The 23,703-nt window shown below is 39.0% G+C and overlaps 1 protein-coding gene across 1 annotated transcript in view; it reads right to left on the bottom strand.

Moving 5' to 3' along the window:
• The window catches only part of LOC127411422 (MAM domain-containing glycosylphosphatidylinositol anchor protein 2-like), a 231,381-nt gene extending 211,598 nt beyond the window's left edge, over positions 1-19,783 (bottom strand). Inside the window, exon 1 of the mRNA XM_051646973.1 lies at positions 18,988-19,783. Coding sequence (XP_051502933.1) covers positions 18,988-19,060 — 73 coding nt within the window. The 5' untranslated portion in view covers positions 19,061-19,783. The remainder of the gene's footprint in view (positions 1-18,987) is intronic.
• Between the last annotated feature and the right edge of the window lie 3,920 nt (positions 19,784-23,703).

Below are 23,703 nucleotides of genomic sequence, written 5' to 3'. Positions count from 1 at the left end.
ATTGCAGCTCCAACTTAAGGCAGCATGTCGAGGTAAATTGTGGCTCTAATGCTAACGATGTGTAATGTGATGGTCATTTTCAGGGGGATTCTGTAACTGGGCTCTGATGACATCAGTTTTTAAGTGTACATTTTTAAATCAGTGAAGCAATATATCAGTGTGCTTTGTCCCGCATGTCATGAGCAGTATTTACGCATTTACCCCACGCCCTCGCGGGGATACTGGCAACTATCGCAGCTACTTCAGGCGGATTAACCGTGATAATCCATGTAAACATTCAAGATAAGTATAGATAAATGCCTTTTGCTCTGCCGTTCGCGAACAGACAGCATTTCTGCGCATGCACAGCGAGGTGCGTGGGGCACGCGCGTGAGAGATGTGCGGGCATGAGGCGATTGTATGGCGAAGAGAATGGCTGTGTCCGAAATCGTTTACTCATTCACTATTTCCTATATAGTGAATGGCAGTGAGTGAACTATATCTCAGCAGTGAGTGAATTCGGACTCTGACATATACATCGAGTGTCAGAGCTCTGGGGCTGTCACAGAAACAATGTCACATGTTAACTTTTACAATACTTGGGCCTTACTTGTTATTCTTATTAATTGAAATATTAATACAATACATCTTCATTCTGTTTGTCATTTTTAGTATATATGTTAGTATAAAGAGTAAACATATTTTATCAAATGTACATTATTGTATTTATTTGTTCTATTTTTGTAACGAGCAATAGTGAGACAAACAGACCCAAATGCAGAGGAACAGTTCAAAGGATTTATTTACAATAAATCTGAGCAGTCACTGTGCATGTCGAGGATCCCGGCAAAGGCAGCAACAGCGGGGAGAGACGGCAGAGAAGCGTGTACGCTGTGGCCGCGCCCGGGGATATCCGTGAAGAGTGTGTTCATAAAGTGAGTGTGTGCATTGTGGAAGTCAGGAATATAATCGTGGAATCCTCCGTAGAAGCTTAGTGAGGTGAAGAACGACACCCAGCAGGGCTGGGCAATCTAACTCCCGACACGCGGGCGAAGACAAGGTATCCTCCTTGGAAACCCAGCTGACATGCAGCAGACTGGAAGACAACCACACACCTGACACGCAGGCAACCAACAGATACACAAGACAGGACCAACTAGGCAGAGACAGTGAGGTTAGTTACGTCACACCAAACAACAATCTAGCAAAGATACCGAGAACATGAAGGGCTTAAAAAGGGAGTAAATTAGAGGAGAACAGGTGTTACTCAGCATGCTAATCAGTGGCATGATCAGCGTTCCCCCGGGAACAATCAATGTTCCCATGGAAACGGCGATCATTCATGCAGGCCGTGCCTGCGAGACATGAGGGAAATAAAATAACAAAAACTGGCAAACTCACCGGAGCCGTGACAACTTTAGTATCTTTAAACTCAAATACAATCTGGGTAGTGTTTCTGGGCGCATAGCGCCCTCATCCGACCATTAACAGCACCAAAGTTATCATAACCTACATGTTATAGTCGAATATTTAAATCATCCACAGAATTATCATTTCCACTGTGTGCAGTCTCCCGAGTTAAAATAATATCACCTCAGTGAATTATTTAGTAAATAAAGAATTCTTCAGCTTAAATGGCAAAATTCTGTATAAATATAAATAAAGAGTACATTTTAAAATGTATCTGTATATTTTGCCTCTCTATATGATATTATGTTATTTTAATCAAGTAATGATTTGTCAAAAAGTAATTTAATTTTAAAGTAAGTAATACATTCAGCATGAAATAAAACATTGCAGGAGTGAAGGAAGCAGTAAACTCCCAGCTCGTATGTGTTCCCCACGGTGGATTATGGGCAATTAACCGTCATCAAGTGTACATCAAATGTACACTCAAAATTAGAGTGCACTGTGGGTAAGATCGAGTGAACAAAAGTAGGGAACGAGAGGCTCACTCAGAATTCAACTCACTCCTACAAAATGGCGTATACCCGAAATAGTGCACTATATAGTGGATAGGGGGTGGTTTCAGACATGGCGAGTGTTCCACGACCAGGTTGAAATGTTTCCAAACCTCTCTTCTTATTGACAAATTCATCCAGATCTGACAAGAGCCCTTAAAAGGATAGTTCACCCAAAAAAGAAAATTCTCTCATCATTTACTCACCTTCATGCCATCACAGATGTGTATGACTTTCTTTCATCTGCTGAACTCAAATGAAGGTTTTTAGAAGAATTTCTCAGCTCTTTTGGTCCATACAATGCAAGTGAATGGGTGCCAACATTTTAAAGCTAAATAAACAATCACGCAAGTCAGCATAAAAGTAATCCATAAGACTCCAGTGGTTAAATCAATATCTTCAGTAGCAATGTGATAGGTGTGGATGAGAAACAGATCACACTCACATTCTTCTTCTTGTGTTTTTGGTGATTCACATTCTTCTCTGCATATTGCCCCCTTCTGGACAGGGAGAATAATGTCTAGCAAAAAATGACAAATATTGATCTGTTTCTCACCCACACCTATCATATCACTTCTGAAGATATGGATTTAACTACTGGAGACTTATGGATTACTTTTATGATTCCTTTATGTGCTTTTTGGAGCATCAAAATGTTGGTCCAACGTTGGGCCATTCACTTGCATTGTACTGACCTACAGAGCTGAAATATTCTTCTAAAAATCATAATTTGTGTTCTGCAGAAGAAAGGAAGTCATAGGAAGGGATGGCATGAGGGTGAGTAAATGATGATTGAATTTTAATTTTTGTGTGAACTACCCCTTTAAAGTGATAGCTCAGCCATAATTTAATATTCTGTCATCATTTCCCAACCCTCACGTTGTTCCAAACCTGTGTGACCTTCTGTATTCTGTGGAACACAAAAGATGTTAGACAGAATGTTAGAGACTGACAGTCTCATTCACCATTCACCTTCAAAATATAGAGAAAAAAATCATGTTCACTGAAAGTAAATAGTGACTCAGGCAAACATTCTGTCTAATATCTACATATTGTGTTGCATGGAAGAAAGAAAGTCATACGGGTTTGAAGGAAAAACATGATGGTGAATGATGACAGAATTTCCATTAATAATAATAATAATTCTGTAATACATGTTAAATGTGTATTATGTAATGGAATATAGGGTAGATAACGTCCATTGTGTCATTTGTGAAAGTAACGAGTTACTCACTCCTTGAGTACTCTTTTAATTGGATACTTTCTTACTCAAGTAATTATTTGTTAGTACTTTTACTTCTACTTGAGTAATTCTTTTTTTTTTTAAAGTAATTTAACTTTTACTTGAGTACAGTTTTTGGCTACTCTACCCACCTCTGCTGGTGACAAATGCAGCCAATCTGAGCTTCTATGTTTGCCCTGAAGGTTCACTGATGCAGTTGCACTGGCATAAATACTTACTGAATTTCAACTACATGCTATTTTCCTTAAAATAATAATAGCCTAATAATAAAAAAATAAAAAAAAGTCAATTAATGCATTTGAGAAACTTTATTATGCATGATTTTTGGTACAACAAAAAGAACACAAATTGTTTAAAAATCAATAAAGCAACATAGGAAGATAAACAGCTCCAGATCATTCTACCCTCTTTTAATTTCCCTCGATTGATTCCCTGAAATGCTGTACATGAACAAAGAAAGAAATCAAGAAATAAACACAAGCCTTCAAGTAACATTCAACACCTTAATAAAATGATAATGATTCTGCTATGGTTCTAACCACTTTAATGTACAGTGCATCCGGAAAGTATTCACAGCGCTTCACTTTTTCCACATTTTGTTATGTTACAGCCTTATTCCAAAATTGATTAAATTAATTATTTTCCTCAAAATTCTACAAACAATACCCCATAATGACAACGTGAAAGAAGTTTGTTTGAAATCTTTGCAAATTTATTAAAAATTAAAAAAAAAAAAAAATCACATGTACATAAGTATTCACAGCCTTTGCCACGACACTCAAAATTGAGTCAGGTGCATCCTGTTTCCACTGATCATCTTTGAGATGTTTCTACAACTTGATTGGAGTCCACCTGTGATAAATTCAGTTGATTGGACATGATTTGGAAAGGCACACACCTGTCTATATAAGGTCCCACAGTTAACAGTGCATGTCAGAGCACAAACCAAGCCATGAAGTCCAAGGACTTGTCTGTAGACCTCCAAGACAGGATTGTATCGAGGCACAGATCTGGGGAAGGGTACAGAAAAATTTCTGCAGCATTGAAGGTCCCAATGAGCACAGTGGCCTCCATCATCCGTAAATGGAAGAAGTTTTGAACCACCAGGACTCTTCCTAGAGCTGGCCGCCCTGCCAAACTGAGTGATCGGGGGAGAAGGGCCTTAGTCAGGGAGGTGACCAAGAACCTGATGGTCACTCTGACAGAGCTCCAGCGTTTCTGTGTGGAGAGAGGAGAACCTTCCAGAAAAACAATAATCTCTGCAGCACTCCACCAATCAGGCCTGTATGGTAGAGTGGCCAGACGGAAGCCACTCCTCAGTAAAAGGCACGTGACAGCCCACCTGGAGTTTGCCAAAAGGCACCTGGAGGACTCTCAGACCATGAGAAACAAAATTCTCTGGTCTGATGAAACAAAGACTGAACTCTTTTGCCTGAACTGCAAGCATCATGTCTGGAGGAAACCAGGCACCACTCATCACCTGGCCAATACCATCCCTACAGTGAAGCATGGTGGTGGCAGCATCATGCTGTGGGGATGTTTTTCAGCGGCAGGAACCGGGAGACTAGTCAGGATCGAGGGAAAGATGAATGCAGCAATGTACAGAGACATCCTTGATGAAAACCTGCTCCAGAGCGCTCTGGACCTCAGACTGGGGCGAAGGTTCATCTTCCAACAGGACAACGACCCTAAGCACACAGCCAAGATAACAAAGGAGTGGCTATGGGACAACTCTGTGAATGCCCTTGAGTGGCCCAGCCAGATCCCAGACTTGAACCCGATTGAACATCTCTGGAGAGATCTGAAAATGGCTGTGCACCAACGCTCCACATCCAACCTGATGGAGCTTGAGAGGTCCTGCAAAGAAGAATGGGAGAAACTGCCCAAAATAGGTGTGCCAAGCTTGTAGTATCATACTCAAAAAGACTTGTAATTGGTGCCAAAGGTGCTTCAACAAAGTATTGAGCATAGGTTGTGAATACTTATGTACATGTGATTTTTTTTCTTTTTCTTTTTTTTTTTTTTAATACATTTGCAAAGATTTCAAACAAACTTCTTTCACGTTGTCATAATGGGGTATTGTTTGTAGAATTTTGAGGAAAATAATGAATTTAATCCATTTTGGAATAAGGCTGTAACATAACAATGTGGAAAAAGTGAAGCGCTGTGAATACTTTCCAGATGCACTGTATACCCTGTGCCAAAAGCGAACCCAGATGTGCGTAGATGTTTTTTGTTTTTTTTATCCAGGCCTCAGCAGGAAATTATTCTATTATACTGCTTGCCATCCTAAGAGACTTTCACTGAAGCATTAACAATATAAAGTCCAAGGTCCTGCTGAGGTTATTTCTTGCTGTTCCATTGGTTGTTAGAACATTCTTAGAGTCTACCCACACAGGGGCAAAGCACACACTGCTCATGCGTAGTTCAACACAGTACAAATATTGACACCTGACATAGGTCTGGCCTCATGATCTAAATATATAATAAATGTGACAAACATTTTTATGGTATGTTTCAGCCCTCACCTGGTTATCCCTTTATATCATTGGTCTCCAGACAAAAAAACGGGGTCATGTACCCCTAAGGTACTGCACGGTTTTGTGAGATTGTGACAGAAATGTAAATGCTGATCTTAATAAAATAAAATGTATAATAATAATAAAAAAAAAAATCTATAATAAGAAAAATAACTTATTTCACAAGTGAACATGCAAAGATGATAATTCTCATAATTTACTCACCCTTATGCCATCTCAAACTTGTATAATTTGTTTCATGCTCTGCACATGCTTTGTAGTGAAGATTTTATTGTGAAAAAGGAGTTGTCTGTTTCTTACCTAAAAGATTAAACCACTGAGTCGTATGGATTACCTTTTTGCTGCCTTTTTGTCCTTTTGGGGGGGTTGAAGTGTTTGACTCCAATGAATTTCATTGCATGGATATTTTCACATCATATCTCTTTCAAAATGTCTTTGTGTTCCAAAGAGGAAAGAAAGTCATATGAATTTGAAATGGCATAAGGGTGAGTAAATTATTTGATAATTATAATTTTTGGGTGAACTATTTCTTTAAATATTGCATTTAACCTAAACACTCAAAACTGTTCAAAACAGTTATTTAAATGAACTGAAGAACCAAATAAAGTATGCCAATTCATACATTCCAAATTTCAAGTAATTTTTCAAATAAAAATTTACATTCAGCGAACGTTGCAATTGATATGCTTCAAACACTATTCGTCCCGACCTGACCAGTACCATCACTTTTTAAACCCAAACAGAAATCCCTCACTCTCAATCAGTGCTTGAAGTGGAAGAAAAAAAGTGCAGGTACTCTCCTTGTTAGTATTAAACTTTATTTTTCTAAAAAATTGTCCCGGATTTATCTTACCCATCACATTTATTGTAACAAACATGTTAACATGAAAAATAAAACTGTTAATATTATGCATTTATTTACATGAAAATAGTATGTAATTACATTAAAAGAGGTATTTAATTAACATTTGAGTCTGGCTATAAATTCCTTCTTAAGATCTGGCTGAAGAACAAACATGACCTCACACCCTCAACTAACAAATAGGTTTTGATTAACTTTACTTTGAAAATAAAAACATACAATGTAGGGTTATTGTTTATTAAATCTGAAGAAGAATATTTAGACCTGCTTAAGTCTGAATCTTTGACAATATCAACCCACATAAGAAAACAATGGCAATCTAAAGTAGAACTCTTTTTTTACTAGGGCTGTAACGGTTCTCGGTAAAAAAACAAACTGTTCAGTTCGCCACCCACGATTCAGGAAGCATTGGCACAGCGGTTCACCTGAAGTTTAATGACGCATCTGAGACACAAGGTTTTGTGAAGAAAATAAAGCGTTAAATAGACACACACAGTTAATACGCTCCGCCAGTGATTCACGTGGGTCAACTTGATGACATCACTGTTATGCAAGCATTGTGTGTAGTTCAAAATGGCAAGTGGAGAAAATTAGCCGCTGATAGAAAAGACCTCTGTGTTATTCAGGTCTCCTGTCTGGAAACATTTTCTTTTTACAGTCAATTACGACAGCGATGGTCAAAAAATGTTCAGCATGACGCGATTGCTGTATGCTGGTAATACATCGACATATAATCATTTACATTTATGATCATGAGCAGAAAATGCGCACACTCCCTTGTTTTTTCCAATTCGGACAGACATGAAAAAATAACTAAAGCGATTGGGGTGTTCATTGCCGACTAAATGTTTCCCTACTCCGCTGACGAAGATGTTTGATTTCCGCGTATGATTAAGAGAGGGCTCGGATGTTTACCTCGGATGTTTACTTGAATGTTGATTTTATCAAAAATCATTTGGAAGGTAAGGTAAAATTGATTGGCTGGACTCATCGAATCACTGAGTTACACTAATTAAAGACATTACATCATACCGGGAGACACTGAGAAGTGGTGGTATGCAAGAAAAACTGCCAGTACGCTGTACAGAAAATTATAGAAGTGCAGGTACTGCGTACCGCCCCACCTCAAACACTGCTCTCTGTAATTTCTTCTGTAAGCAAGTACATTTGTGGCAGTAGGCACTATTTTATTTAGGCATCATAGGCAACATTCGTAATTGTATAACAGTACACATACACTGTTTTAACAAGGCAAGGCAGCCCTCAGCACACCAGAACAAAAGGGAAAAAACATTGGTTTACTGTTTATCAAGTGCTGAAACTTTCCTGGGAGCAGAACAGTCTGGAATATGCAAAAACACAAGTTGTGAACAGCCTCTAACTTGTCTGTTTGCATGCATCATTTTTTTATTTATTAAAAAGCTGAACCTGACTCGAACCTATAATTGAAAAACTCAGCTGAACCCATCCCGAAACCTGATACTACACTTCACACATTTCAGTCATCCTGCTGTGCCCAGGCACTTCCCTGAAGAACAAATTTTAATGACAAATGCAAATTAATTGAACAAATTTCCATCAATATCATTCCATTTCAGTCATATTAGTTTACATTTCCCTGATCCATAGTATATCTGATGTTCTCCCGATATCGTCAATATTTTCTGTTAAAAATTGTGTCCAAGAAAAAAGGACATATGGTCACACTAGGTAACCAGTATGTAAGTGGCACACTGCACTCAACACAGCGGTAGAGGGGCACACATTCGTCATGAGAGGGCACACTTTTGACAAAAAAAAAAAAAATTAATCCTCTCATGCAGCACCCCCATGTAATTTTGTGCCCTTGGCAACCACCTATGTCGCCTTTGCCATGGGCCGGCCCTGAATATACAAACGCAACATGCAAGAAGTAGTGTTTTATTGTCCAAAGTGACTGTTTAGCTGATGTTCTCGATGGAAGACATTTTTTTTTTTTTTTTTTTTTTTGACTGATTACCTTTGTTTCTATGGTTCTGTAGTGGTGCTTTGAGAGTCACTAATCTTGCCTTCAGGACTAACTCATAGTGGTCCTCAAAATGGACAGGCTACATCCATTGACTCATTTTGCTGATACTTTCAGGTGTTAAATATTCAGTTACGTACTATATATTTTACCCAATTTTAGCCATACTTTGCATTATTATTCTTAGCCCTTAGAGATACAGTTTAAGCAATTATCTACAGTATATGCAGCGTTGGAGGTGCCATTATGAAGGACAGGTCACTGAGTAAAATATTATTTTAGCATTTTATCAGGATCTGTGGAAATTTTGAAGGGTCCTATTTATTTTTGCAATCAGAAGAAAACAACATACTGTGCTCATAATGCTATTAAATAGTGGTCGACCGATATATATCACAGAGGCCGATAAATCGGACGATATTCTGACTTATTTAATTATCGGCAGATAAATGTTCTCGTTTGGCCGATTTTTTTCTTGAGGGCACCGAAAATCGCCTGCTTGCATGTGAAGTGTCTGAGACATGTAAACGACCAGTCACGGTTCGTTTTGTTGTTACAGTACATGCCATCATGTTACTACAATAATAGACCGGTGTGCAACACAGTGTAATTTAAACGGTCCGCATATCAGAGCCGTGGCAGAAGCGTTTGAGCTCATAATGTTAAAGTGCTCGACTGTTTCATTCTCCCTCACTCTCCTCAACAGTTCCCTGTAAGTTTTAATTGTCTTGTCTAATGATAAAAAGGCAAATATCAATAAAACTAATATCATATACCATCTGTAAATATGCGTACATCTTGTTTAAACAGATGTAATAAACCAACCTCACACAACTTCAGCAGATCCAGCGTCCTGTGGCACGCTCATAAATCTTCCTCTTAAGGACGTACAGTGCATCCGGAAAGTATTCACAGCGCTTCACTTTTTCCACATTTTGTTATGTTACAGCCTTATTCCAAAATAGATTAAATTCATTATTTTCCTCAAAATTCTACAAACAATACCCCATAATGACAATGTGAAAGAAGTTTTTTTGAAATCTTTGCAAATTTATTAAAAATAAAAAATGAAAGAAAAAAAATCATGTATATAAGTATTCACAGCCTTTGCTCAATACTTTGTTGAAGCACCTTTGGTACCAATTACAGCCTCAAGTCTTTTTGAGTATGATGCTACAAGCTTGGCACACCTATTTTTGGGCAGTTTCTCCCATTCTTCTTTGCAGGACCACTCAAGCTCCATCAGGTTGGATGTGGAGCGTTGGTGCACAGCCATTTTCAGATCTCTCCAGAGATGTTCAATCGGGTTCAAGTCTGGGCTCTGGCTGGGCCACTCAAGGACGTTCACAGAGTTGTCCCGGAGCCACTCATTTGTTATCTTGGCTGTGTGCTTAGGGTCGTTGTCCTGTTGGAAGATGAACCTTCACCCCAGTCTGAGGTCCAGAGCGCTCTGGAGCAGGTTTTCATCAAGGATGTCTCTGTACATTGCTGCATTCATCTTTCCCTCGATCCTGACTAGTCTCCCAGTTCCTGCCGCTGAAAAACATCCCCACAGCATGATGCTGCCACCACCATGCTTCACTGTAGGGATGGTATTGGCCAGGTGATGAGCGGTGCCTAGTTTCCTCCAGACATGACGCTTGCCAATCAGGCCAAAGAGTTCAATCTTCATTTCTCATGGTCTGAGAGTCCTTCAGGTGCCTTTTGGCAAACTCCAGGCGGGCTGTCATGTGCCTTTTAATGAGGAGTGGTTTCCGTCTGGCCACTCTACCATACAGGCCTGATTGGTGGAGTGCTGCAGAGATGGTTGTTCTTCTGGAAGGTTCTCCTCTCTCCACACAGAAATGCTAGAGCTCTGTCAGAGTGACCATCAGGTTCTTGGTCACCTCCCTGACTAAGGCCCTTCTCCCCCGATCGCTCAGTTTGGCCAGGCGGCCAGCTCTAGGAAGAGTCCTGGTGGTTCCAAACTTCTTCCATTTACGGATGATGGAGGCCACTGTGCTCATTGGGACCTTCAATGCTGCAGAAATTTTTCTGTACCCTTCCCCAGATCTGTGCCTCGATACAATCCTGTCTCGGAGGTCTACAGACAATTCCTTGGACTTTATGGCTTGGTTTGTGCTCTGACATGCACTGTTAACTGTGGGACCTTATATAGACAGGTGTGTGCCTTTCCAAATCATGTCCAATCAACTGAATTTACCACAGGTGGACTCCAATCAAGTTGTAGAAACATTTCAAGGATGATCAGTGGAAACAGGATGCACCTGAGCTCAATTTTGAGTGTCATGGCAAAGGCTGTGAGTACTTATGTAAATGTGATTTTTTATTTTATTTTTATTTTTAATAAATTTGCAAAGATTTCAAACAAACTTCTTTCACGTTGTCATTATGGGGTATTGTTTGTAGAATTTTGAGGAAAATAATGAATTTAATCAATTTTGGAATAAGGCTGTAACATAACAAAATGTGGAAAAAGTGAAGCGCTGTGAATACTTTCCGGATGCACTGTATTCTAACAGTCTCTCCTCAACAGTTCCCTGTAACTTTTTTTTTTCTCCCCTTTTTCTCCCCAATATGGAATGCCCAATTACCAATGCGCTCTAAGTCCTCATGGTGGCATAGTGACTTGCCTCAATACGGGTGGCGGAGGATGAATCTCAGTTGCCTCCACGTCTGAGACTGTCAATTCACGCATCTTATCACGTGGCTCATAGCGACCATGAGGAGGTCACCCCATGTGACTCTACCCTCCCTAGCAACCGGGCCAATTTGGTTGCTTAGGAGACCTGGCTGGAGTCACTCAGCACACTCAGCGAGCGCCCCCCTGTAACTTTTCTAATGATAAATGGCAAATAGCAATAAAACTTTTATTATATACCATCTGCAAATATGCAGGTATCTCATTTAAAAAGATGTAATTCATGAACCTCATGAAAATCCAGTGTTTTCTTCCCGTCAAGCGCTCATCTACCATCTTCCTCTGAAGCGCGTATTCTATCAGCCAGAATCAAAAACTTCAGGATCTGGATCAAAAGTTCCTCTCATTCACAAATCATGTCGCTCCGTTTGTGACAATCCAAGTAGGCGATCCAGGCCACTTAAACTGTCAGGAGATGGATCTGCACGAGCGCATGAATGCAACTTCAAGGCTTTGTCCGAAACCAGGAAAATGCTGCCTTCTGGAGGCTGTATTCGGAGGCAAGATGAAAATAAGGTGCTTTTCAAACTGTTCGGAGGCCAGTTTCCTTAAGAGTTTCAGTCATTCAAAACAGATGTCAGTTAAGCCATTAACTGATTAGGCAGCAAGTTAGCAAGTCAGCTGCCTACATTTTCGGATGCAGTCCAAGGTAAAAGCGCTTCACGTGTGCTATACGCAAATGTCCTATTCACTATGCACTGTATGTACAATTAGTTTGATTCAATATTTTTTGAGTAAATGCGATTGCTAACGTGGACATGCCATCCATGGTTGCTGGACTACTGTTATTTCCTTCTTCCTAATATGTTAATTTCTTTATGTGCAAATAAATTACTAAAATCTGATGACTATTTTCTAATTTTTAAAGTTTACTCCTTACACTAAAAAAATAATAAACATGTAGTTCTTTTATATAGGCCATATCTGGTAAGCTTCAATGTATGTTTGTCAAATGTAGGCCCTTATGGAATGTAGGCCCTTCTTATTTTTTCTCTGATAAATAATTGATCTTTTTATTTTTGCATAGAATCGTCAGCTATTGCAACAATCAATATCAGCAGACCACTGTATATTCGTTCATTTTGAAAGATTCTGAAGTTATATGATCCAGGTTGAAAGCCTAGTGCTAAACAATATGGAAAAATCAATATCAGACAATATGGTGAGACTGGTTTTTCGTGGTTTATTGAATATGGCACGCTAACTGTGCAACACAAACCAGCGGAGTCTTGATCAATAATTCAAAGAAACATGTAAAGAAGGTTGTTGTATTACACATTAAATGTAATGCTTAACAACTGTAATGTGCCAAGCTCATCCCAAGGTTTCTCAGCTCATGATTGCTGCCTTGGCGCTCTAGAAGAGTGTATGATTGTGGGTGTACAGGGAGTGGAATAATTGGGCTTCTTTGCACAATAAGGGTAATCATAAGAAGATCTACATGGCAGGAAGCAACATATGCCACAATTCAACACCATTTACAGGTTCAAACACTCCCCTAAATGGCAATGCAAAAGCATCTGGAGTGTTGTAAAACTCTGATTCTTAGTCCATTTAAATGAATGCTTGTAAAGCTTGTGAATTATTTAGAGAAGAACTGAGAATGGCTCTTTCAGAGTGGATGGTCCAATCTAGAGGAAACTGTCACAGGCAATTGTCTAGCTCTTGTCCAGATTAACACTGAGGCGAAATGTAGGCTATCTAGGAATGCTATTTTCATCTACCCCTACCACCTAAAATATACTGCCAGCTTGCAAAGTCCAATATTCCAAAACAGTATAGACTTTCAGTAGTGTGACCATAGGGTACATTTCAGATGTAGAAAAATTGGATCATACAATACAAAATGTCAACATAAAAGTATTAATGTATGTACTCTAATTCTAGAAAGAGTAGTGCTACTGTACATCTCAGGTTTAGTTTGTACTGTTCCAGGGATACAGCCCTCTGTATTATAAGATCAATTAACTTACCTCATTAAAATCTGTTGACCAGATCTTCTGCAGTTCAGTAGCATTGTCTGACCAAATGCACAATGAAACTAAAGTAATCTGCTGTGGTCAGATAAACAGCCAGCATTTCAATAATCTCACGGTGTTGGTAAAATATAGGCTAAGCAAATCTTCTATGGACAGATGGGATCTAGAAGCTAAAGAAAACCTAAATATTGGCTGCTTGGATTAATAACAGAGAGCAGTGAATGAATGCATTTAGTTGAAGATAGCAGTCATTTTATCAGCAGACCACTTAGTGTACTGTCCATGTAGATTGTATGAGAGCATCACAGACTGGAAATAACGGAGAGGCTGCATATGAAATATGAAACAGAGAGCCATAACAAAGGGTAAATGGAAAATAAATATTAGAAAAACATCAATACTCCAATCAAAACACAATGACATTAGATCCAACAGTGCATCAACAGATGTACTGCATTACAGTACATAAACTAAAAGCTTATCGACCTCTTAAGATATCTTACTGTTGGAGCCCCCTTTTTCATTTCAGCCTAAGTGGCCTTTTGGGATGCTGTAATATAGTGCATTAGTCTATCTCTGTAGAATATAACTCTAAAATATTTATCCATAGGGACATTAAGACTACGTATCAACCCATTCTAGTTACCGTCTTCATCAAAGTTGATTGAATTGTAATTCATATTCATTTAGAACAGAAATGCAAGTGCCAGTATTTAAATATAGTAACTCTGTTCACCAATACGTGCTTTAATTCATCATAAAATCAATGTCAGCAGAGTAAAGCTCACACAAACTCCACACTCTTCAAATTTCAGTTTTGTTTAACATTTATTGGGCAAATGCAATAAGGTAGAAATGAAAAAGTTGGAACATAACTTGAATAGGAGAGTGATGAGATTCGATTTAAACAGATTTAAAACTAAAAAGAAGAAATAACCTCAAACATTAACTTTTTTTAAATCCTTGATTAATTAGAAGGTAAAAAATTAATTAAAATTGAACTGACGAACAGCAAAAGAGTTGCACAAAACTATTTGCCCACCTCTGCACTGCCATGGTGATCATTTCACACTTCTGCATTAGGGATGTGCAGAACGACTAAATTCACTGATGTTTAAACTAACATTTTGGAGTCAAAAAGAAACCACCTTAAGAAAACAGTAAAAAAATTGTTTATGCGACCCATTTAAAATACTTAATCTATTCCAAATCCGATGCTAAATTCCGCTGAAAAGGGGCATTTATCTGTGATGTGCTCGCCTTGCATTATGATCATTGTACATTAAATATAGAAGAATATAGAAGAAAGTTTAACCCGTTAAGCAGTCGGCACCTCGTTTAAAATAGCCTTCTTAATCAGCAGATTAAAAAAAATGGCATACCTAGCCTAAAGTCATTTTCTATGCTACTTACTCAAAAGCATACTTTTTCTGATGAACCAAAAATAACACGTCAACATGGTCCGGTGAAAGACGGGACTTGACTCGCCTGAGGCGACAATCTTGCGCTTGAAAAAGCCAGGTCAGCGGAAAAATTATTTTCTAGCACACACAGATTTCAAGATGACTCAAATGTGTAAACATCTATAGCGACCTGCAAGCCATTGTTACGGAAATCTGATTCCTGCACCACCACCGAAGTGATTTCATAACTACTTTGCTGAGTTTGCTTGTTTAGCGAGAGGACATTTTCCTGTGTGCGCCGCGAGTGAGAGAGAAGAACACGCAGCCTAAGGTGAAATTAAACTTTTTAACTGCTCCAGATATCCTCTTTTTTAAAATAACATTTGTAAAATGTGTAACATTAATATGACAGTCATTTTAGCACAGCATCTGTAAAAATATAAAGCCAAACAAAAATGTGTAAAAGTGTTGAACAGTTTAATGGGGAAAAATATGAACCAACTAGTAATTCCAGTGTCGACTAGCAGCATCAGAACTGTTTAGTTGACTAGTCTCGCACATCCCTACTCTGAACTGTTGTGCCAATCGGCCATGCTCAATTATTACTCCACCTTCAGATTTAAAAAGAACCTTATAAAATGCATTTCATTCATCTAAGACCCACTGCTGATGATTTTGGCATGGGGAAAAAAAATGCTTATCAGTAGGCCCACATAGAATCTATGCACTTTTTTCCCTTAAAAAAAAACTACAAAAATCTGTGGAATGGGTTAAGAAACGCCAAAATGTTATTGACCTTATTCAGCCCCACTCCTTTTCCGTGTTTTGTCTCTAAACTTCCTGTTTGTATTGAAGCAACCGAGAAGAGTTGATCAAAATGGATTACGTGTGGGCGCACATAACTTATTTTTCCACCAAGAGTTGATGGTGAGTCTACACCTCCCCTTTGCTATGTGAAATTCTAGTGAGGTGTTCTTTCTGTCACTGGAATTGTTCATTTTTCCAACACACACACAGTTACATTGGGCCTGGCAGATCACATTCCGACAGCTATGACACACTGCACTTTTACATGATACGAGAGTTTAATTGTTATACTTCTAATTCTGCTTTATTTTTTAGGTATATAAATTATAATTTGTGTTAAAATGTGTAGTTGAAGTGAAATTTCAAACTGTGAAACAATAATACAATGTGTATTATTTTACAAGCAATTTCATATCATTAAAGACAGATGATTTGAATTTTTTTTTGTCACCCCACATTTTTAAAAGGCTTTAATGTGATTAAAATGGTTGTAAACTGAATATAAAATAAAGTGTTCACTTTGTGTGTGTGTCTTTGTTTGAATATAGTGGCACCCCTTCCCCCATCCTGGTTTAACACTCATAAAATCCTCTTATATTAACTATAACGCGATGGCTGAATGACACGTGAAGATGGTCAGTATTATGGATATTTTTTTAATAACGTTGTGTTGGACTTTCATGAGCACAGAGGCATATCAGTACATCCACAGTGTGAAGGTAAGATCTTGTGTGTTTATGAATGAAGTTCTCTTGCTTTAAAATCAACCCGCTCTGCTTACAGTTTTTATGACATCCCCTGAACACTTTAAAATACTCATGATAACTTTTGGCAACTCTATAGCTTTTAAATCAACTTAGCTAGCTAATAAAACTTTGATATCAAAACCATAGAGATCTATATAGCAACCGCTGGTTGGACCGGAAGTTCAAAGACAAAACTGCACACTAGTTTCTCTGGCGCATAAGGTCAGTTAACACCTGCAGAATTGCATGCATGCCTGCCTATCAGTTGTTACTTATCAGTTCAGTGTTCACAAGTTCATCAAGATTAACTGTGGAGCATGCAGTAAACTAAAGGGGCATGTACCAGCAGCCTGCTCTTAGCAACCCACAACACTCCCACATTTGCACAGATCATTACACAGGAATCAAAGCATATATGCCACTTACGAATTGAAAGCCAGCCAACACACAGTGACATATGGACATAAACACACCATTTGACCACTGAACGACAACTGCTGTAAATATCATAGACCTCGGATTATCACGTCAAGTAACACTGACAAATGATGAAAAGATATTTACGTATTCAGTATAATGACAAAGACAAATGAAAGAAATATAGTTAATATTTACTGCAAAAACATGATTATTGATTTGAAATCACTGTAGATAAGTGACAAGGAATATTTCAATAGTCTTCTCCAGAAAACTGCCTGCAATTTTCAGTTTAGAGGTCATGTGTGAACCCGACCCATTCGAAAATACCATAAAATTTTGCACTGGCTATTTCTATTTATGAGAGGTTGTAACATTACCTGAAAAGTTCAGTTTTGATGCTCTGTGTGAACAAAGTCATAAGATTAACAGTTTGAGCATGTACAAGGTCAGGAAGCGACATAGATGATTCAGTTGCTCTGGAGTAAAAAAGAATTTCACCCAAATGGACCGATAGTGAAATATTCTATTTAGTCAGAGGATATTAAAAATATATAGAGACCGGACTGTAGAGGAAATCTCTTAGTGTATGATGCGCCACCACTCAAATATGAAGTCTTTCGGCAGGCAATGGAAATCGACTGCATGCAGCCACAACACTGGACCACGAAGAAGTTTAGATGGCGAACAAGTACTCAAAGTGGAGACAACATTTAACGCCACTCACCTCCGACTCATGTCACAGTCTCCCTCTTTCCACCCAAGACCACACCCAAATGCGCTCCACCCGTTTCTTTTGAGACTCAGAATAGAGAACCCGCAACATGCTTCTGTCCATCCATGTTTTTTTACATGTGTCTTCTTGAAAGGGGTCATGTGTATCCATGTGAGTTTGTGATTGGATCGACTTTATAGTCAGAGTGGTCCACAGTCTTTATTGTGTGATACCCAATTTTTGTCATTTACATAATCTGTAAGTGCATGATACATACTATTTTTAGATTATGTTCAGATTTTAGAAGTTCTGTAGTAAAATCTAGCCGAAAAGCACAAAGAATTTTGTCAACTTATAAAATAACTACATACATCTCAGAGTTTAATGGCATTTAGGTGCTGATGTGTAAATTGTTGCAAGATGGTAAAAAAAAAGAAGAAAAAAAAAAAACCGTTGCATGTGTGATTAGCTGATGTTGTACATTTACCAGTAAAGGCAATCCAACTATTTTAATTTAATTTACCAGGTTGCATGTGTGAAAAGGGCTAATAGCCACATGCTGAGTTGCAGATGTTTAACTACTTATGTGTTCAAAATATAAATAAAGGATAAACGTGCAAATTAATTCCTCAAAAAACAGAAACAAAACCTTAACCTCTGGTCAAGCATGCTTGGTTCCAGCTGTTTGCAACCAACCTGTAGCAAAAACTAAGTAAGGTATATGTACTGATTCATGCCCTTATTTCCTTTCTTACTAATCCAAACAGTCTTCCATTAAGTAACAGTAAATCTGCCCTTGTAATCCATGTGACGTCAGTTAAAATAGCTCTCTGAGCTGATGTTTTATACTCTATAGCCTTTATCCCATTATGAGCAACCCTTTGTAATATTCTAAAGGCAGCAGGCAGCTAAGAAACCATTTCCATGCAGGCTTCGATGACTAAATGAATGGTTGCCATGAGCAGCTTAACCTACATAAAATTCTGTCAAAGAGAATTTCTCAACCTCACATCATGTCTAATGTTATTGAGAATCAAACATCATTACACAGAGATTGGTGTGCTTTTTGGCTACTCTAGCACTGACTACACAACCATATGACTGCTACTAAAATTAAAGTATGTTCAAAGTGAAATGTATAGTGTGCAAAGCTTAACATATTATGTGAATAAAACATGTTGACAAACAAATGTCATTGACCGCATTAGGCCTTTAATTTACTATGCAGTAATGTTCACCATAGTTGACCATAATAGAAAGGCACAGAATATTTCTTCTTTTCGCTTTGAGGATTAATGTGTATCATAGTGATTTTTCCAACACAGCTTATAAATAAGGTCAATCATCCATGTTAAGATGTATCATTCAGGTGGCAACTAAAAAAAGCATAAGGCTTGCCATAATATGCAGCATCAATACGAAGGAAAAAGTGGCCACAGGCGACTGATGCCTCACGGTGCACCTGTAACGCTGGAACTGTCACTTGACATGTGCGTTATGTAAGGCCTACATCAAACTGGAAATCATTGAGAAAGGAAATCCACATCCTTCCATCTACCCCACACATTTTCACAAGGTCACGACAGCTCTGTAAAGACTATTGTACGAACCTACGTCTTTTTATCTTACCGTATACTCCCTGGCAAAAAACGCCTTCGAATAGTACGGCCAATAACCACAGGAGACCAAAGATAATATCCATCTTCACGTTAGTCTGAACATATCCCTCTCCGTGGTGACCGGTTCCTCTGGCGGCGAGCTCTTAAAGACAGTACGTGCAGTCTGATTTCCCACCTCGCGTGACCGTAAATATCATCAAGAAACAACTGGAGTAGTGTCAGTGAGGGGTATCTCAGTGGTCATTTCTTGCCAATGCAGATTTTCTTCATCACCAAACTGGTCTAGACAGATATATAGCGATTCGCTGATATAGATGAGGAAGATGAACACCAAAGCGGGTTTCCTCCTTACACCTTCGCTGGCATTAAGCACTGACTCGATATGCTTGCTAAAGTAAATGACCGAGCCATGGGAATCGTAATCCGGTAACGCGCACAGGAATCCACCTCTTCGACGTTACCAAAAGATAACACTGCGGAATTTAATGCGAAAAATAACCAATGATCAGCGAGACTGCCTCTCTCATCTCCTCATAATCTCAGGATGCCGGTGAGGTAGAAAGGCACGCCGATAAAGGTATTCCTTGATGCTGAGGAGAGCGGATGCAAAGGCGCTCGTGTTGTACCACTACTATTCCTTGTCCTCGCACCTTGTGGGATTCAACTCGAGCGGATAAAAAAAAATGAAATGAGTGTTTCATTAGAGCTGTGTGGTCAAGCTTTACTTCTCGGAAGTCTCTAGCTCCGGCTAAAAAACGATGACACGCGCACAGATGTGTCAGGATGCCTGTTTTCAGAATAAAGCGTAATTTAGACGGGATAAAATGTGAAGGCTGGTCAAGCACGCTGCGCCATACGTACTGCGCTGGAACGCCGGAGCCCAGCTGGCTGACTACGTCAAAGAGTGCGTGAGTGTGAGTGAGCGCGCGCGCTCCGATCTCATTTGTATGAGAAGCACTTTCGCGCTGAGAACGTTCGCAGCAGAGCAACGTGAACTTCATTATAAATTAAAAAGCGCTAGTCTAAATGGCATACATGCATTAAGACGTTCGTACATTACCGTTTACTATCATTTGAAACGGAAGATATTGCTGCACGTGAATTTCAGTGCGCATCCTCATCCTTTCGATGTCTCTATCGAGTTTATGACATTCAAATTAATGTATATTCTTCCATTACCAACCTCTCAACCTGAATGCGAACAGAATCACTATGTATGCTGCTGCAAAGCTGTCTTAGTGTTGCATATTATTAATCATTTCTATTGCTACGCCAGGTTTCACTAAAATTGTGTGATGGCCTTTAAGTGAATATTGTACTGGCGATTGTTATTTAGCACTTTTATTCAAAGTGATGTAGAGTCATCCACTTGGAAGGGTAGTCCTCCTGGAGTAATCAGGAGATAATTGCCATGCTCAAGGGCACAAAGGGGATCTCAGTAACTGCTGTTCTCGGATCACCTTGACTGAACCTGTGATTTTTGTGTTGCCAGCCAGCTCATGAACTATGCAAACACCATCATAATTGCAAATATAGTTCATATTAAGACCTGCATGTTTGAACAATATCTGCGTTTTGAGAGTAAACTTTAAATTGTCATTAAATGAGACATTTGTAAGTCATATGCAGCCAAAATATAAAATGAGTGCTATGCATTACAAATCTTTTTAAACCTGTCTGCTTTTAAAGAGGAGCTTCTTACCATCAGAAGATTTGTTGGTCATTGAATTGTGTACTGAACATATAGTGCCATCTTCTGGACTTGAAGAAAAATCATTAATAAAGTTATATCTAAAGAATATCTGTGATATTCTTAATAATGGTCAAATTCAGTCAAACTGAGGAAACCCACCATTCAACTGATAGTAACATTATATTTATGAATAGGCTACTTATATAAACATGCCATGTGATTATTTGTGTTGTATAATTTTAAGAACTATGCATTAACACCATAGAAAACCTTATATGAGTTTATCTAGACATTATCTGAAACCTTTAAAAGGTAGTCAAAACAGAGACTACCAATAAAATTACAAAGTAGTGCAAAATTGGTCGTGCTTGGTTTCCTAAAGTTATGGACAGTGATAACAATGAGATACACGCATACTGTAAAGTTAACACTGGTGTTTTAAAAAATTCCATACTTTTTTGTGCTCTAAAAAAAAATAAAAAATAAAAAAATAAAATAGGTTTTGTATTTTGTTTACAACCCAAGTAGTGGTGTGGACATCTTAGTGAGCCACATAGCTGGGCTGTCAGCCCAGTGGCCCAGAGTGCCATTTGAATTTCAAAGATGTGTCTTAAGTGACAGATTAGCTCAGTTGTACCTTCGAACCCTGCCAAGCTGGCAAGTTAGTGCACCATTATAACTAACACTGTTTCTTTGTTTTGGGAATGATTCAAACTGTAATCCACAGAAAAGGAGATGAGCATGTTAGCCAGTTATTAGTCCCCCAGCATATTGACTGCAGAGATGTTCAATTCCTAAGGAAGATGTGTCTTAGAATGACAAGCAACGTACTGTAACTGATGACCCAGCTTTGCTCCATTACACAAACATAACACCGTTCACCACTTAGGTGTTGTGTGCAAATAAAAAAATCAATACAAGACTTGATTAAATCTCTGTTAGGGGTTCGTAGCTATTTTGTTGAGGGTGTGTGGACTCACAGTCCAAAATAAAGGAATGCAAGTGTATAATTTTTGTAACATTTCAACACATCAGACTTACTGTAAATAAAGTAAATAAATTCACTCTTTAACTCTGCTATATATACTGTACACAAAGTTTGAATATGACTTTTAGCAATACACTAGCATTTGGTTGACATGGTTATCAAGTTGCAAAATCAACACAAAATGAATACTATATTAGGCATGTGTAAAGTGTGTCCTCTCCAACACTGTATCAACTGCATAATATACTCATCAACACACAAAACAATATATAAATATTAAGTCTAAATTGATCAGAAATCATGCCCTTTTTATATCAAAATCTGCACATTCTTTGGACTTTATAATTATAATGGATAATTTATTCTGGCCTCCATAAAATAAATCTTCATAAAAATTTGTTACATAATCACCTGTAAGCTGCTATGAAATACAATGCTTAAAATATTAAAAATATTGAATTCGGGAGGACAATTTATGCAACACATGAATTTGTTGGCTCATGTTTCATGAAAGGCCTCTTAAGGCCTTTTCTTATATAATTTTAGCTGTTAAAAATCCTGCAATGTCTACAAATTATTTTATATATTGTATAATTGAAATAAGAGGAAAAACTGGAAATATATAGGGCTACTACTGTCACGGATCTACCTGACACTTCCAGCACTAATATTCTACCATCCCTCTCCCCTGAGTACTGATCACCTGCACCTGCCCCTCATCACTGCATCAATCAGCTCCACTACATAAAAGCCCGATTCTCCTTTCACTCTTCGTCTGGTCTCGATTCAGAAAACAGACTAACTTACCTGCTATTGCTGAGATCTTCCTCGAAGTTATTCCTGTGCTATCTCTTCCTGGTTCCTGCTCCATCGCTGCTCTGACAATTCCCCAAGGTCTCTGTTATTTATATCCACTCTGTGTTTGATATTTATTTCACCTCAGTTAATCTCTGACATTGTTTGTTTGTTTCAATAAACACTGCCTTCGGGTTCAATGCCATCTCCGAGTCTGGGTGTCTGTTACAGAAGACCAGATCGCCTAAAATCATGAACCCAACAGGTCCGGACCCCATCCAGGAGCTGGTTGATGCATTCCGGCGAGCACTTACTCACTGTATGGATCCCACAGCACCACCGATAACCTCCGGCACTTCCGCAATTCCTTCTTCGGTCTATTCTGCCAGTCCCGTGGTTAACCCACTGCCAAACTCTGGTTCGGCGGAGAACTGCAGCGGCTTCTTGACCCAGTGTTCGCTTGCTCTTGAGATGCAGCCGCAACGGTTTCCCATAGAGCGGGCTAAAGTGGCTTAAATTATCTCTTTGTTGACAGGACAAGCGCTGCAGTAGGCCCAACGTCTCTGGGATCAAAACAGCCCAGTAAACCAATTCCTCGATTAGTTTTACCCAACATTTCAGAGAAGTGTTTGGACGCCCGGTTGGGGAAAAATCCGTCTGTGAACAACTGTTCAACCTCTGTCAGGGTGAGAGTTCAATCAACGATTACTCCCTTAAATTCTGCACCCTAGCAGCCCCCAGCGGATGGAATGAGCCCGCTCTTCTAACCACCTACCGCCTGGGACTCGAGCCAAGGTTGCGGTTGCATCTCTCTTCTTTTGATGACTCCATGGGGCTCAAGCACTTCATCCAGCTCTCCATCTGAGTGGCAAATAGAATGAGGTCCTGCCTTGATGAGTTTCCTCACAACACTCCTCAACCCATTCTCCAGAACCGGACAGTGAAGTAATTCAGATGGACGCTTTCCAGCTATCATCAGCAGAGCGCCAACACCGGCTGACCCAGCGGTTGTTTTTGTACTGTGGTGGTAAGGGACACATCATCTTGGTGTGTCCCATTCATCCTCCATGGCCATTGGTGAGTCACATACACCCTCCCAGTGTTTGTTCCTCCCCTTTATTAACTAATGTGATGCTGACTGCTTCTGTTTTTTCCTTCACAGTACCTGCACTTCTCAACTCAGTGTCAGCCGGCAACTTCATTTCAGACACGCTCTGCAACCAACTCTGTCTCCAAAAACGGCCATGTGA

Source organism: Myxocyprinus asiaticus, chromosome 20 (assembly GCF_019703515.2).
Source record: "Myxocyprinus asiaticus isolate MX2 ecotype Aquarium Trade chromosome 20, UBuf_Myxa_2, whole genome shotgun sequence".
In the NCBI taxonomy this organism is placed as follows: domain Eukaryota; kingdom Metazoa; phylum Chordata; class Actinopteri; order Cypriniformes; family Catostomidae; genus Myxocyprinus; species Myxocyprinus asiaticus.
Note: the sequence above shows the minus strand (reverse complement) of the source record. Positions and strands in the feature narration are given on the sequence as shown.